This window comes from Culex quinquefasciatus, chromosome 3 (assembly GCF_015732765.1).
Source record: "Culex quinquefasciatus strain JHB chromosome 3, VPISU_Cqui_1.0_pri_paternal, whole genome shotgun sequence".
Classification (NCBI taxonomy): Eukaryota; Metazoa; Arthropoda; class Insecta; order Diptera; family Culicidae; genus Culex; species Culex quinquefasciatus.
This window is the reverse complement of record NC_051863.1, coordinates 156,836,859-156,854,060: the sequence shown is the minus strand read 5'-3', so window position 1 is coordinate 156,854,060 and position 17,202 is coordinate 156,836,859. Positions and strand designations below refer to the sequence as shown.

At 35.2% G+C, this 17,202-nt stretch overlaps 1 protein-coding gene across 1 annotated transcript; it reads left to right on the top strand.

Annotated features, from left to right (window-relative positions):
• Positions 1 to 522: 522 nt before the first annotated feature.
• LOC119770834 (U-scoloptoxin(01)-Er1a) lies at positions 523 to 16,042 on the top strand. The gene is made up of 3 exons (XM_038266391.1): positions 523 to 1,442; positions 15,352 to 15,546; positions 15,654 to 16,042. Exons 1-3 carry the CDS (start codon positions 1,374 to 1,376, stop codon positions 15,765 to 15,767), a joined length of 378 nt encoding a protein of 125 aa, XP_038122319.1. The 5' UTR covers positions 523 to 1,373; the 3' UTR covers positions 15,768 to 16,042.
• The last annotated feature ends 1,160 nt before the right edge of the window (positions 16,043 to 17,202 follow it).

Sequence of the window (17,202 nt, the reverse complement as noted above, 5' to 3'; positions counted from 1 at the left end):
TTTAATTGTTTAATTGTTTAATTGTTTAATTGTTTAATTGTTTAATTGTTTAATTGTTTAATTGTTTAATTGTTTAATTGTTTAATTGTTTAATTGTTTAATTGTTTAATTGTTTAATTGTTTAATTGTTTAATTGTTTAATTGTTTAATTGTTTAATTGTTTAATTGTTTAATTGTTTAATTGTTTAATTGTTTAATTGTTTAATTGTTTAATTGTTTAATTGTTTAGTTGCAATTTTAATTGTACTACTACTTAATCAATTTTCCAGTATTATAATTATTCAGATTGATTAATTTCACAACAATTAACTAGTCTAATTTATTCTCAACACTTCCACGGTCAGTTGTCTCCGCAAGCAAAAAGCTCACGCGGTAAAGCTCACCGGCTTCTAAGCATCGCATCGTCGTCGTCATTCTTCACGCACCCCCAAAGCTCTCCGTTTTCCCCCCCGTCGGTGGGGGTGGTGTTAATGTATAAATTCCTCCGCCGCACCACGCTGCATGTTCATTTGATCTGCTAATCTCGCCGGGGATGGTTTATGCTTTCTTGCTGCTGCAGTTTGTGGTTGGTCGGTTGACTATTCGTTTAAACTCCAGAGAGGAAGAAGAGAGCTTTTGGTGAAGAAGCGGCGTTTTTTGTGGTGGTGTGGTGAATCAACTCGTCAATCAATTGAGTTAGTGAATGGGCGCGGAAAATTGTCGGAATTTAAAAGGAGTTAAACCTTAACAAGTGATTACGCATTTTGTGGACCGAACAATTTGAACAACTTCAACAAAAAAAAAAAAGTGACACAGTGTTGAATCGGCGGAAGCTTTAGTGAAGATCGAGATGAAAATTGTGCAAATGAGATGCTGATTGAGAGCTGAGCCGATCATCTGCAGCAGCATCGTGAAGCCACACTTGAACTACTACCGGCGAGGGTGGCGAAGAAGCTGTTGGCGGGAACTGAACGTGAAGAAGCGCGCCCCTCGAAAATTTGTGTGAACCATTCAATGGTAAATCGGTGCAACTGAGAGGATTAATTAATTACATAAAATTGCCGGCGCAAAGTGTGTGGAATTTGTGGTGTCTGGAGTTGGATTCGGTGCACTTCCTGAACTAACTGTTGGAATCATTGTTGTAGGAAAAAAAGAAGAAGCAAAACTGAGTGAAATTATAGGCTTTTTTGCAAACACTAAATCCTAACAAAGTGAACAGTCTGTAGAAGTTGGTGGTTGAATTAGTTCGTTTAAAACGGAGCAAAACGTGCCGCAGGAAACAGGAAGCATAGCTGGAAGGTGGTGGTGAGCAGAGCAGGATCCAGTAGGCTGAAATTAGCGAAGGAGTGCTGGACTTATTCGACTGACAACAAACAGCAGCAGAAGCCGTAACAATGTGGAAGTACATCGTCATCGTGTCCGTGTTTGGAGTGTATCTGCTGAAGGATCATCAAATCAGTGGGGTAATGTAACAAAACTGAAGGATGGAAATGAAGTGATGAAAAGTGTTATGTGTCTAATTTGTATTTTTAAAGCATGATTTATACGGCGCAATCCTTCAAATTATTTTAACCATGTTTCATTTGCTTCAATATAAAGTTATTAACATAGTACCTATTTAAGAATTTGGAATGGAATCTGAATTTGATGATTTGTATGGAATCCCAGAATGAACCATTCTACAAAATAAGCTATTCTGTAGAATAAACAATTCCTAAGAATTGTTTATTTTTGTTGTTTCCCTTTAAAAAGGTTAAATTATTTAAGAAAATTGTGAATTTCATATTGATCATAAGATTTGAAGAATTCAAAGAGAAGGACAAACTTTTTTCGTAAATTATTAACAGTAAACATTTGTGGGAAATGGAATTCTGGAGAATGGGCCATTCCGGAATTTTTACCCAAAATATGTCTGAACATTCTCAAACCCGGTTTAAAAAAAGAAAATTTCCCCCATTGAAATCAATCTTCATCAGTTAAAAATAAAAATTCTATATAAGCAATTGAGATTCAAACAATTTTAAACACTACCGTAAACCGAGGTGACTTTGATAGATGGGTTGACATCGATAGTATGATTTGTTTTTTTTTATATATGAAAAATAGTCAAGCACAAACGGAATGATATGGAATCATATTGAGCTTGGTAAGGAAGTGTTCAAAGTAGCTCAAGAAGTATTTTTTAACAATTTTGAAAAGTGGTAAAAGTTGGTTAAATATGTATACAATATAGACTCGATTATACGAAGACCTTAAAATTTAACTTTGATTATCTGATTTTTTGACGAATCACTCAAGCTTAATTATGACCCTTAAACTACACTAAACTGAATTATAATTTGTAGATCCAACATGGTGGCCAAAATGTTAAAAGTAAGAAAATAGAATAAAACGAAAACAAGTTTTTTCACAAGTCACATACAAACCTTCGGATAATAGAAACTTAGGATAAACAAGGTAACCGATACTGGACTGTATTTTACTGTAATTTTCAATTACTTTGATATTTATTACAAGTTAACTATTATTCAAATGGGATTTAAAAATATCTTCAAGTAGAACAAATTTCATAGTAAATGTGAAAATTGGTTGATGCATAATGCTTCAAAACGGTTTTGATGGCAATGGACTTGATATTTTAATGATTAAAAAAAATATATTTGAATCTTAAATAAAGTTGCAACTATTTATTTACCCCAATTGAAATTTATACGATGTGTTTATTAAATGTTAATACGCCTATTTAAAAAAATGTGTGTGTTTTATTTAAATATGACATTAGAAAAAATCATGATAAACGTTTATGTGAAGTAATTTTTTCACTTTTAATCTAAAAACTGTAAGAAACGCACTGATCAATGGACTACTCGGTTCAAAAAGTCGTTGAATAGACTGGACGCATGGAAAACAAATATGTTTCTTTTACTTAAAAACTCATTCAAATGTATTTTTCGGAATCGCGTTTATCCGTGCAAAAAGTACTATTTTGCAATTCTATTTAAGAAATACTTAATTTTTTATCTCTTCCTTAACATAAGATTTCAGCAATTTTATCGAAATGTAAAACTTTTTGACACCGTTTTGGGTTTTGAGTTGATCAAACACACGGACGCTAAACGCTGCGAAATCATATTCCAAAGTGCTTTTTTTGGAGTTGAAAAAAAGTTGTTTGTTACTCGATTTTTCCAGCACTTTAAGGATAAATGTAGACCTGAATTTATTTTTCAAATATTTTTATGTAACTGATGGAAAAATTATAAACTAGCTTATGATTTTTTCTTTTATGGCCCATCAGGTCTGAAAGGGTTAAATTTAAATTAAGGGTACAAAACTCAAAGTTCAATTCTGAAGAAAACTTCATTATACTCAGTTGGCCTGCACCACAAATAAATTGATTTTGTTTCAAAATTTGCCTGTCCGTAGAACCGAGTTCAACCAAAATGAATTAATTATCAACTGCATTTAAAATTCAAAGTTTGTTTCTCAATACGAAAGGAGGAAATGTGCTCTAATTTTAACTGTGAACAATTTTCATATTAGCTTGATTTAAGTAAGAAATTTGTATGAAGGGATATTATTTGGGATTTGGTGGTGACAAGCCTTTTTTTGTGTTTGCCAATTTCTCAAAATTTGAACAGTGAATTTTTTTCTGTTCTAATGGTCGCGGTTGGAACATTTGAAGGAAAATTTTGATGAGTAAATCTCGTTTAAATAAATCGGTGTAGGGTTAAGGGTCACTTTTTATCGTTGAAATTTGTATGGAAAAAATCGAAAAAAATGTATGGAGAATAGCAAAAATTTAAAAGTTACACCAAAAGGCGGTGTTGAATGTGTCGGATCATTGTCAAGTGTGAGATTCTTATTTGAAATTTTATGACAATCAACTTTGTCGAAGCCCCGAAACGATCCGAGTTAACCCTGACGAGTTATTAGCGATTTAAAGAAGACGTTTTTGCATGAAAAGATATTTTACACCAACTTCAACACACAGTAGAAAAAAGTTGAATTTTGGAATGTTGAAAACTTGGTAGGTTGAATATTACCTCTTTTTTTGAGTAATATTACATAAAAAATGTGTAAAAATGTGAACCTGATGAGTATTCATCAAAAACTGATGAAAATTCATCATTTTCTAGGGTAAAATTCATCATTTTTTTAGCCACAAAATCTGTCACCATTTCCTGATGAATATTACCATCATTTTTTTTCTGTGCTGTCTATAGCAACCTTATCCGATTTGGCTTAAAATTTGTAAAATTTTGCCTAAAGAATCGAGCCGGGGGTATCCCCTCCCTTGTCTAACATAGCCCTTTCTTCCTTCTAGGCGTGAGTTTGGATCCATTTCCAAAGTGTGGTTTCATTGTTATGTTTGCTTAAAATTTACTCAATTTCATTCCAATCAAACTTCTTTCAAGCTAAAGCCAAGCAGTGCAAATATTTTCCCTCCTCATTTCACCTTTATTTTCATTCCATCTTTTCTATCTCTCCACTTTTTTTTGCTGCACTTTTCGGCGGCAAATTAAGCACTCTTCTGTTAAGTTGCTGTTCATCTCGATTGCATCTGCTTCGGCTGCAAACGACGGCGGAATGCACCCCCTCAGCGAGAGAAAAACAAACAAAACTCTCAAGATTCGAGCCAAGTTATATCATAGAATTACGATTTCGATAGCTGGGGCCCCGGCGGCTAAGGTTCAAGCGAAGATCAGCCAAGCTGCCAAGCTGGGTTTAATTCAGATTACTGGTTCAGGCCAATCGTGACAAGCTTAGGCTGTATTTTATCCGATGGTTTTTTGATGGATGAGTTTGCCATTTGAAAATTAATGTCTTTAATTATAAATTTCAAATTTATGGAAGACTAGAATATGCAGAAAGAATGGATTTTTTCATTTCATTCCTGATAATAAAGTTTAACCAAATATTTTGAACAAACATTTGTTATTGTTAGAGCTTTGATTTTATATTTGTTATGAATTGGTTATTCTCGATGAAAATGAAAATTCTTAAAACTCAAAAAAGTAAAATACAAAACTATGTTTGAATTTAGACCTATATGTTAACCTCGCCATTCAAGGTAAACCTGCTTTGTTTGGCAGTTGATACCATCTAATAAGACCACTTGAGACTAATTATCACCATAAACAGCTTAGAGCGAATTGAAATCCGAGGATGTTTTGGCTGAGATACATGCAAGGGTACTCCCCATCAGGGGGGGGTATAGCTTGAACTTGAGACCCCTCACAGACTGACGTTGTCATATTGTAGTCACATCCCCACAGCCACAAAGGCCACAATTTGAATTTCACGCCCCCTGTTGCAAATTTTCCCATGCATTTGGTGGCATGAGGAGAGTCGTCCACTGTCCGCTGCTGTCGTGACTCCTCTCGGCTGGGTCGTCTTATTTGGAGCAATGGCAAGACAAATTGCCACTTTATGGGTCATTATGTTTCAAACGTTAAGACGCGTTTGGATGTGAACCAATTGTCGCTCAACACTAGGGCTGGATGGGGCAACTCGTTGTCGACCAAGGTTTGGATGTTGCCGATGTGCGGTGATTTTCCCATCGGTGAGGGAGATAATTAAAACAACACGAAATTCCATCAATTAGACAAAGTTCTTATTCCAAAAAGGAAGAAATTTCGATGACAATTTATAACAAATTTGAAATGGGTGCTGAAAAGTTCAGCATTTCAGCACTTCTATCGAAAATGTTGTTTTGATTTGAATGGTGAATAACCTGAACACATGGACATTTAATTTGAATTTCCAATTAAATTAGAGCTTCCAATTTTCCATCCCGGGATTTCCCGAAAAAAAATAATTTCCCGTTTCCCGGGAAATTTGCAATTTTTTGGAACTATTTTTTGAAAATGCTCTGAAAAACTAATAAATGAACAAATTCAACATGATTTTGTTCAATTAAATGTATTGTTTGGTTTATATATAATTAATCCGATTATCAGAAATTATGATATCCGAATTATTTCTGGGCGTAATATTCAATATTTGGCCCTCTTTAAAAAAAAAAATGCTTAACTTATTTTTATTAGGTCCTTTTAGGTGCTGTGACCAGGTTGGGACCGAGGATCAGTAAAACAATATATAATAACAAAAAAAAACTCCTTAAATTCCATACTTGGAGATCATGTAACTGACGAGGGTTACTTGGTCCAAGCGGGTCTTGCAGGTCTTGAACCTGCCGATGTACTCGGAGAAAATCCCCCACAGCTCAGCCGAACTGTAGAGTACCTCCCCGGCTTCCTTCTCCGTGGCTCCACCGTCTCGGGGGCCACCTTGGCTGCTTCCTGCGGGACGAGGGCGATCCTTGGATTTTCCGTCCGGAACTGTGCCCGGCAGCGGAGGGAACTCTGCCGGCGTAAACGCCGGAACTGCTGGACTCTGCTTCTCCGCCTTCCTTGCCGGCGGTTTCGGTTTCGACGCCTGCTGGCGCCTCTGGATGAAGTCCGCACGCTTGGGGCAGCTGCGGTCCGTGGCTTCGTGGGCTCCAGAGCAGTTGGCACACCGCTTCGGCTCGGCTTCTTGGACTTTGCACTCGTCCGTCTTATGGGGACCCCCACAGTTGTTGCACCTGCCTTTCAGGTGACAGTTCCTGGTTCCATGACCCAGCTGCAAGCAGTTCCTGCACTGGGTCACGTTCGGCCGCTTGTTCCGGTAGGCCTCCCACCGGATGATAGTGCTTGCCACAACTTTCATTGCAGAGAGCTTCTTCAGATTGGTGTATCCCTTGGGGAAGACCACAATGTACGGAGTTTCGTCCACGGTGGAATTTTCCTTCCGCTTGATGACATGCACCTCCAGCGCGTCCAGCTTGAGATCCCTCTTCAGAAGGTACTTGACTTCGTCCGGTTTCAGTTCATCAGGAAAACCACGAAGAACCACCCGATGATTTCGTTTGAAACCTAATTTACAACTTTCCACTATCGCCACGAGCTTGTAAAAATCCGCAGTGTTCTTCACCACCAAAGGTGGTTGCTTTTGTTTACCTGCCGACTGGCCGGGTGGTGGAACCGCCGGGGCGTCCCCTCCTCCTGCTGGGCAGGCATTGTTGTTGTTTTTGTTATCCGCTAGCGGGCTGAACTTGTTGTTGTTGAGCAGGGTCTTCTCAACTTTTTCTCCTTCGATGCCGATTCCAGTGACCTCGCTGGACTTCTTCCGCTTCCGATTCCCGCGGACGGGACGAAAATCTTCCTCCTCGGAGGATTCCTCCACCTCCATCTGTCAAAAACTTCCAAGCACGCCAGATGACAACACGAGCAAAACACGTCTTAACTTGTCGCTGGCTGTTTTTTCAAATTTTCAAAATATTTTTTTTCGAAAAGATCGGAAAATTTCACGAAAATTTCATGTATTAACATTGAAAATCAGACCATTAATTGCTGAGATATCGTCATTAGAAATCAAACTTTCGGTGGCTATATCTTGAAAACGGAGCCCTTTATCAAAAAATCTGTAAAGTACTTTTCGATTGCAAATTCAATTTTGCATTAAAAAGTAATGTCAAACTTGTTTTTGCATAAAACCTCAATTTTTCCAAAAATCACTATTTTTTCAAAAAATCATAACTCGGCGGCAGATTTGTTGACCATGTTTCTCTATAGCTCAAAAGTTGCGGATTTTCGTCCCTTAAAACATATCAAAAAATCTCGAAAATCAAAAATTACGTATTTTGGGAAATTGAGTTTTAGTAAAAAAAATGTTGATAAAAAAATCTGCAAATTTTTTTTTCCGTGTACCTCAAAAGTGTTCTCAAAAGTCCTCAACAATACCTACAACTTTGCCGAAGAAACCAAATTGATCAGAAAATTCACTCAAAAGTTACAGCTGTTTGAATATTTACATACCATTTTTGTATGGACAGCAGCCAAAATTGTATGGAGACTTGTATGGGTGAACCAATGACGCAAAATAGCTTATTTGGTCATAGGGAAGGCCCCCACAAAGTTAAAGTCAAATAAAAAAATACAAAAAATTAAAATGGTCGAAATCGGCCGATTTCGTAGAGAGTTGCTCACTTAAGAAATTACAATTTGAAGTAAAAGAATTACGGAGCGCTGCACACTGGGAAAAAAGGGACCCGTAGCCCCATGAATTAGATGCCGCTGAAATTTTAACTTGGAAATATATGTTTATTATGTAAAAAAATCCGGGGAATCGAATGGTGATGGTTTCATCTGCCGGAGATAATGGGAAAGGGTCCATTTTGCCCAAATATCCCCTAAAATGCAACCTTTTTATATTATATGCTACATTACGAGAAATACCGCAGGTTTTTAGACTTCAAAATAAGTGAACTTTATGTAAAAAACTATGACAAATCGATTGGTGAAGGTTTCACGTGCCGGAGACACCGAGAAAGGTCTCATTTTGCCCCAATTAACCCTATATTCGATTTTTCATGTAATTTGCTCCACATCGTAAAGTGCCGCAGTTTTTCAGACTTCAAAATAAGTGAACTTTATGTAAAAAACCATGACAAATCGATTGGTGAAGGTTTCACGTGCCGGAGACACCGAGAAAGGTCTCATTTTGCCCCAATTAACCCTATATTCGATTTTTCATGTAATTTGCTCCACATCGTAAAGTGCCGCAGTTTTTCAGACTTCAAAATAAGTGAACTTTATGTAAAAAACCATGACAAATCGATAGGTGAAGGTTTCACGTGCCGGAGACGCCGAGAAAGGTCTCATTTTGCCCCAATTAACCCTATATTCGATTTTTTCATGTAATTTGCTCCACATCGTAAAGTGCCGCAGTTTTTCAGACTTCAAAATAAGTGAACTTTATGTAAAAAACCATGACAAATCGATAGGTGAAGGTTTCACGTGCCGGAGACGCCGAGAAAGGTCTCATTTTGCCCCAATTAACCCTATATTCGATTTTTTCATGTAATTTGCTCCACATCGTAAAGTGCCGCAGTTTTTCAGACTTCAAAATAAGTGAACTTTATGTAAAAAACCATGACAAATCGATTGGTGAAGGTTTCACGTGCCGGAGACACCGAGAAAGGTCTTATTTTGCCCCAATTAACCCTATATTCGATTTTTTCATGTAATTTGCTTCACATCGTAAAGTGCTGCAGTTTTCAGACTTCAAAATAAGTGAACTTTATGTAAAAACCATGACAAATCGATCGGTGAAGGTTTCACGTGTCGGAGACACCGAGAAAGGTCTTATTTTGCCTCAATTAACCCTATATTCAATTTTCCATGTAATTTGCTCCACATCGTAAAGTGCCGCAGTTTTTCAGACTTCAAAATAAGTGAAATTTATGTAAAAAACCATGACAAATCGATTGGTGAAGGTTTCGCGTGCCGGAGACACCGGGAAAGGTCTCATTTTGCCCCAAATGACCCTATATTCGATTTTTTAATCTAATTTAGAAGTGTTATGTAGTTTGAAAAAATCACTTATTCTAAAAATATTAAACATTGCAGCCTTACCCGTTGTGCTTCTATGATGAGCAATCAGGCGAGCATACACACGAACGTTACAAACAAGCTCGGACTCACCTCGCTCGTAAAACGACTCCTGAAGCCAATTTATTGGACATAATGAGGCTATCGCTGACTTGGTCGGACCCGAAAATGTCCGATACCAACTTTCGTTCGAACACCATCGATTTCTTTATTGATGAATAATGTTAGGAAATGCACATTTTTCCATATAAGGGACATTTGGGGCAAACGGACCTATTTCTGGTGTCTCCGGTGCATAAAAACTTTCACCAATCGATTTGTCATGGTTTTTTACATAAAGTTCACTTATTTTGAAGTCTAAAAAACTGCGGCACTTTACGATGTGGAGCAAATTACATGAAAAAATCGAATATATGGATAATTGGGGCAAAATGGACCCTTTCCCATTATCTCCGGCACGTGAAACCTTCACCAATCGATTTGTCATGGTTTTTTACATAAAGTTCACTTATTTTGAAGTCTGAAAAACTGCGGCACTTTACGATGTGGAGCAAATTACATGAAAAAATCGAATATAGGGTTAATTGGGGCAAAATAAGACCTTTCTCGGTGTCTCCGGCACGTGAAACTTTCACCAATCGATTTGTCATAGTTTTTTACATAAAGTTCACCTATTTTGAAGTCTGAAAAACTGCGGCACTTTACGATGTGGAGCAAATTACATGAAAAATCGAATATAGGTTTAATTGGGGCAAAATAAGACCTTTCTCGGTGTCTCCGGCACGTGAAACCTTCACCAATCGATTTGTCATGGTTTTTTACATAAAGTTCACTTATTTTGAAGTCTGAAAAACTGCGGCACTTTACGATGTGGAGCAAATTACATGAAAAAATCGAATATAGGGTTAATTGGGGCAAAATGAGACCTTTCTCGGCATCTCCGGCACAAGAAACCTTCACCAATCGATTTGTCATGGTTTTTTACATAAAGTTCACTTATTTTGAAGTCTGAAAAACTGCGGCACTTTACGATGTGGAGCAAATTACATGAAAAATCGAATATAGGGTTAATTGGGGCAAAATGAGACCTTTCTCGGTGTCTCCGGCACGTGAAACCTTCACCAATCGATTTGTCATAGTTTTTTACATAAAGTTCACTTATTTTGAAGTCTAAAAACCTGCGGTATTTCTCGTAATGTAGCATATAATATAAAAAGGTTGCATTTTGGGGGATATTTGGGCAAAATGGACCCTTTCCCATTATCTCCGGCAGACGAAACCATCACCATTCGATTCCCCGGATTTTTTTTACATAATAAACATATATTTCCAAGTTAAAATTTCAGCGGTATCTAATTCATGGGGCTACGGGTCCCTTTTTTCCCAGTGTGCGCTGGTGCAACTACACGTGTTAGAGAGTTAAATGTGAAGAAATAGAAGACTTTTTGTGGAATGATGTTAATTTATCGTATAATTTAAATCATGTTGCATAACAATACCAAAAAATCATTGAAAAAATACTTTCTATTGTTTGTTCTCAAAAAATGCAAAAATATATTCAAAGCTTGCTTAAAATATTTGAAAACATTGGGTTGTTTGGAATAAAACCAACACTAAAAAGCTTTACCATTTGTTCAAGAGCTGAAATCAGTATTTGTCATGAAGAACATAATTTCTGCATGTTTTTTTTTCATATCAATAAACTGGTCACAGAGGCAAGTTTAAAATACCAAAATAAATTTTCTTGTAGATGAATGATTTTTTACATGCAGTCAAGCTGTTAATTGATCTTCACACTTATTTAATCCATTAGGGTAATTCTCTACCAACTCACACGAAATCGGGAAAAGTTGCCCCGACCCCTCTTCGATTTGCGTTAAACTTTGTCCTAAGGGGTAACTTTTGTCCCTAATCACGAATCCGAGGTCCGTTTTTTGATATCTCGTGACGGAGGGGCGGTACGACCCCTTCCATTTTTGAACATGCGAAAAAAGAGGTGTTTTTCAATAATTTGCAGCCTGAAACGGTGATCAGATAGAAATTTGGTGTCAAAGGGACTTTTATGTAAAATTAGACGCCCAATTTGATGGCGTACTCAGAATTCCGAAAAAACGTATTTTTCATCGAAAAAAACACTAAAAACGTTTTAAAAATTCTCCCATTTTCCGTTACTCGACTGTAAAATTTTTTGGAACATGTCATTTTATGGGAAATTTAATGTACTTTTCGAATCTTACATGACCCAAAAGGGTCATTTTTTCATTTAGAACAAAATTTTTAATTTTAAAATTTCGTGTTTTTTCTAACTTTGCAGGGTTATTTTTTAGAGTGTAACAATGTTCCACAAAGTTGTAGAGCAGACAATTACAAAAATTTTGATATGTAAACATAAGGGGTTTGCTTATAAACATTACGAGTTATCGCGATTTTACGAAAAAAAGTTTTGAAAAAGTAACTTTTTGCGTTTCTCTTTGTTTCGTCGTCCGTGTATGTTGCGGGTGACCATGAACGGCCATGATCGATGACGACCAACTTTTTAAAAACTTTTTTTCGTAAAATCGCGATAACTCGTGATGTTTACAAGCAAACCCCTTATGTCTATATATCAAAATTTTTGTAATTGTCTGCTCTACAACTTTGTAGAACATTGTTACACTCTAAAAAATAACCCTGCAAAGTTAGAAAAAAACACGAAATTTTAAAATTAAAAATTTTGTTCTAAATGAAAAAATGACCCTTTTGGGTCAATGTAGATTCGAAAAGTACATTGAATTTCCCATAAAATGACATGTTCCAAAAAAATTTACAGTCGAGTAACGGAAAATGGGAGAATTTTTAAAACGTTTTTTAGTGTTTTTTTGATGAAAAATACGTTTTTTCGGAATTCTGAGTACGCCATCAAATCGGGCGTCTAATTTCACATAAAAGTCCTTTTGACACCAAATTTCTATCTCATCACCGTTTCAGGCTGCAAATTATTGAAAAACACCTCTTTTTTCGCATGTTCAAAAATGGAAGGGGTCGTGCCGCCCCTCCGTCACGAGATATCAAAAAACGGACCTCGGATTCGTGATCAGGGACAAAAGTTACCCCTTAGGACAAAGTTTCACGCAAATCGAAGAGGGGTCGGGGCAACTGCTGTGTGAGTTGGCGGAGAATTACCCATTAACATTGATGTCCTGTGCAATTTTGTTGCATAATATTAATTAAAACCAAGATCATAACAATTTTCAATAAATTTAAAATTTCCCGGGTTTTCCCGGGAAATTGGCTGAAAATTTGTAACCCCGGGAAATTGGACGCTCTAAATTAAATATGTTTTTTTCAAAACAACAAAAAATAATAATAATGCAACTAAATAATTGCAGAACCTAATTTGGTCAACACTCGTCGCATTTATCCAACTCGGTGAACCTCGTTAAATGACCAGGAATCTTGGTGAAAAAATCTAATTTTTGCAACTTAATGCAACTTCTATCCTGCAATTCCGTGAGATTTTTTTTTCCTGTTGGCTGTTTTGCTTGATTTGAAATAACAGTACTGAAAAATTTGAAAAATGTACTATTATTATTGTTTTACAAATACTGAAATCGGTCTGAAAGTTTGATTATTTTTCACAAATTCTTGGTTTTTTAGTTAACCATTGAATATTACGTTCGTATGTGTTCCATTTTTTGCAAAGCTTCATTGATATAAGATTTATAGTTTGTATGCATTTTTCACATTATCTTCCACCGAGTTTTAGCACAACACACATTTTGAAAAATATTTATTTTTTATTTGATATTTATTCTGTTATAGACGCTCGATAGAAAAATCAAATAAACTTTGTTTTAAAATATAGCTTTGATATAAATGATATTCTTTTTGATCAATTGGTTTCATTTAGAATGCGAATGACCAAGAAGGCTGTCAGAAATAAATGAATTAACAACAACAACTTCGATGCAACTAAATGTGTACAAAAATTTAATGATTAAATATTTACTTCAATTCTTTTTAAAAACTAGTGGTAATGAATTAGTTAAAATGTTAAGCTCTAAGGATGATTAAAAACTAATAAACTGTATTGAACTTGGTTTTGTGATTATTTTGATAATTTATCGGAATCTCTGGAAAACTCAGAATTTCCAAAATTGTTTTCTTGGGTAAATTAAGTCCTGTGAAAATTTGATGACCGTACTGTGAACTGCACACTGATTTTTTGGGAAAATTTTGGGGTTGGGGTTGGGAGCCTCAGGGAGGTGACATAAACTTTGAAAAAAATCTGCAACGACCAACATCGATTTTATGTTCTCGCTTTGAAAATTAAACATTGAATAATAATTTAGTTCTAGAAAAGTGTTTTGTCGATGTATTTATTATTAATTTACCAAATCGTCATCAATCATTTAGCTTTTAACGAAGTTGTGTCGACAAGCAATGAAAATGTTTTTATGTTAAGAAATGACGTTGTCACGGCGTGTTTTCGAGAACAAACTTTTCACGAAAAAATAGTCATCGCTGCTTTTAAATGTGTCTTATAGGAAATTTTCTCAGCTTTCCAATGCTTCTAAGAGCGAAATGTTTCATCGGGAAATTTCAGAGATATCTGTATTTTAAGTTTTTTGTTTTAAATTCCTTTAATATTTATTGGAAACTTTATACTAACAGTTCAGAAAACTTATCAAATGATGTGTTTCATGCGTCATTTACTCATCAAAATGTACAAAATGAGACAAAAAACAACTTTGTAGAAGATTGCAAACCACTAAAAATTTTGAAAATTATATTTTGCATGAGTTTTTAAAGATATGGGATGTATTCAGAAATTAAAATCATAAAACCGTAATAAATTATGATTTTTACAAGAACAAATAGATTATTACATAATTGTTGCGTACAAATATCACGTGTCTGCTCTGATTAAGCTTGATTTAAAATCGAAAATTTACTACATATTACTGTCCAAAAGTCTTTTTTATAAATATAAAATACAATTAAAATTTTGTAAAATGTTTACTGTTGAAAATGCATTAAAAAATAGCAACAAAACTCGAGTCTTTCAACTTAGAATGCTGAAAACACAGTCACAAACTTTTGTTTTGTTTGAACAAAAATTGAATATTATTTTGACAAAAAAAATCAACCTGAAACTTCCTTTCCAAACTATTTGAAAAAATCAAGGTTTATCTAAAACATTAAAAAATAGAGATAGACTCCTAAAATATTGGTAATTCCTTGATCATTTGATACAAAAAAACTAAACAATCATTTGCATGAGGCAAAGTAATTCTCCTAAAGCTTACAACAAGAATTGTTTTGTATCCATGCAACTGGTTAATATTTGGTTAAGGAAATATGATATTTACTCATAAAAATCTAATAATACCCTATCAATCTCAATCCTGCAAAAATGTCGGTTATATAAGCTAATTCCAAGCTGAATCAGAGAAGACCGGTGTTATTTGCACACAAAAATTGTGTAATAATCTATTTGTTCTTGTAAAAATCATACTTTAATACGGTTTTATGATTTTTATTTCTAAATAAATCCCATATCTTCGAAAATTTAGATAAAATTTCATTTTAAAAATGGTTTGCGGATTGCAACCTTCTACAAAGTTGTTTCTTGTCTTATTTTGTAGATTTTGATGAGTAAATGACACATGAAACACATCATTTGACAAGTTTCCTGGACTGTTATTTAAATGTTTCCAATATATGATTATAGATTTTTAACCAAAAAACTTAAAATATAGATATCTAAAAAATTTCTCGATGAAACATTTCGCTCTAAGAAGCATTGGAAAGCTGATAAAATTTCCTATAAGACACATTTGAAAGTAGCGATGACTATTTTTTCTCCTTATGGTTGCGCAGAAAACACGCCTGTTGCAAAACAAAATTGTCCACATAAATATATTCCTCAAAATGCCCTTTTTTATTTTCTTTCCAGCAAATCTTCGGCTACGAGCCGGACGTAGACTACCCGGCCTTCGAGCGCATCCCGTCCGGGCTGACCTTCCGCTGTTCAGACAAAGTGCCCGGGTACTACGCGGACGTTGAAGCCCGCTGCCAGGTTTGGCACTGGTGTCTGCCCAACGGATACATGTTCTCGTTCCTGTGCCCCAACGGAACCGTGTTCAATCAAGTATTGTCGCAACCCCCGCTTTGAATTGCTCGACTTGACCAATATGCTAATGCTATATGAATTTGCAGAAAAAAGCTCTCGAAATTAACTATTTTTTTTGTTTTTAGGCCGTCCGGGTGTGCGACTGGTGGACCAACGTAAACTGTGTCGACTCGGAAGGACTGTACGGAAACAATAACGATCTCTACAGGGACATCAACGGCGAGCTGATAGCTGGGTAGTCCCGCAAGCCCTGACGTCAAATAGCTGCACCCTGTATCATCCTAATAATTTATTGTTGTTAAGTTTGTATCTACAGTGAGCAAGATAGGAGCAGCTTTCGCAACCTCCTCAGTCGTATTAGCAATTTTGTGTAATAACCAGAAGAAAAACAACAACAATGATACGTAAAATTGGCTTTTTTGCAAATACTTTCCTTCCGTTGAGTTACCGTCCAACTCCAAGTTACCAAGTTGATCTGTTAGGTAAGGAAAATGAGATTTTTTTTGTTTTAGTTCGAGCGAATCTGTTTTTGTTTTTATTTTTGTAAATATAAATGATGTAAACATTTTGTTATAAATATATAATTGTTGTTTGATTTATTGAGAAAATTCCTCTAGAAGTTTTAGGTGACCGCATCCATCATGGCTAAATGTTAAATTAAAGATGAAAATTTGCTGAAGTATTTCTTTTATTTCTACAAATTGTGTCTTGAAGTGCTACATCGTTTGTATTATCCTCATAATTATATCATCGTCTCAATTGAAAAATTTTTTAAAATAAAAAAATAAAAACATTTGTTTAAGTACCATCCAATCCTTTTTCGGAGCCATGATGTAGAGTTCCTCCAGCACACTAATTCAGTTGTTGCAGATATTTGATAAATTTAATGGTTTAACTCACGAGATTTATACTTATTTTGTATTTTGTACCCCTTTTCAATTTTCGAAACTTTTAGGGATTATGAATCGTTTAATCATACTGTAACTAGAGAAGGGATTTTTGATATCTTCGGCGAAGTTGTTGGCTATAATAAGGGCTGTTCAAAAATAGATTGGGGAGCTTTTTTAATTAACAACAGAATTTTGAACATTTTTTTACTAAATGGCTATTTAAGTCATAGCGTTAAATAAAACATTTTAGAAAGGTATTTTAACAATTTAAGGCTTTACTCAATCCCGCTTCAATATGTTGTAGAATTTTTGACATTTAATTTGATAAGGTGCCCCGTTTTTTGAGTTATGCGCACTTTCCTGGTGAAATGTTTTAAAAATAAAATATTTTCAACAAAAGCACACAAATGAAAATTTTACATTAGATTTTTTTAAATAGTAAATCGAATAAAGTTATCGTAAGTTGAGAAATCAGGGCTAGTTAGGTGACAAACAGACTTGGTGTTGTTTTAAATGAATTTTCGAACAATGTACCAGATTTAATGTATTTTTCTTGAAGTATATGACAAACTGAAATTGAAAATGTGAAAAGTCAAAATCGTAAAAAAGATATGGGACAATTACGCGAATAATGGCAGTTTAGCACTTCAAAATCAATTTTAAAAATGTTGTGTGACCCTGATTTCGTTAATTTTAAAAAATATATACTTTTTAGACTAGATATTTCACCATTCAAAACTTTGGCGCAATTGATGAACATATGATACAAAAAGGCCTCTTGCAC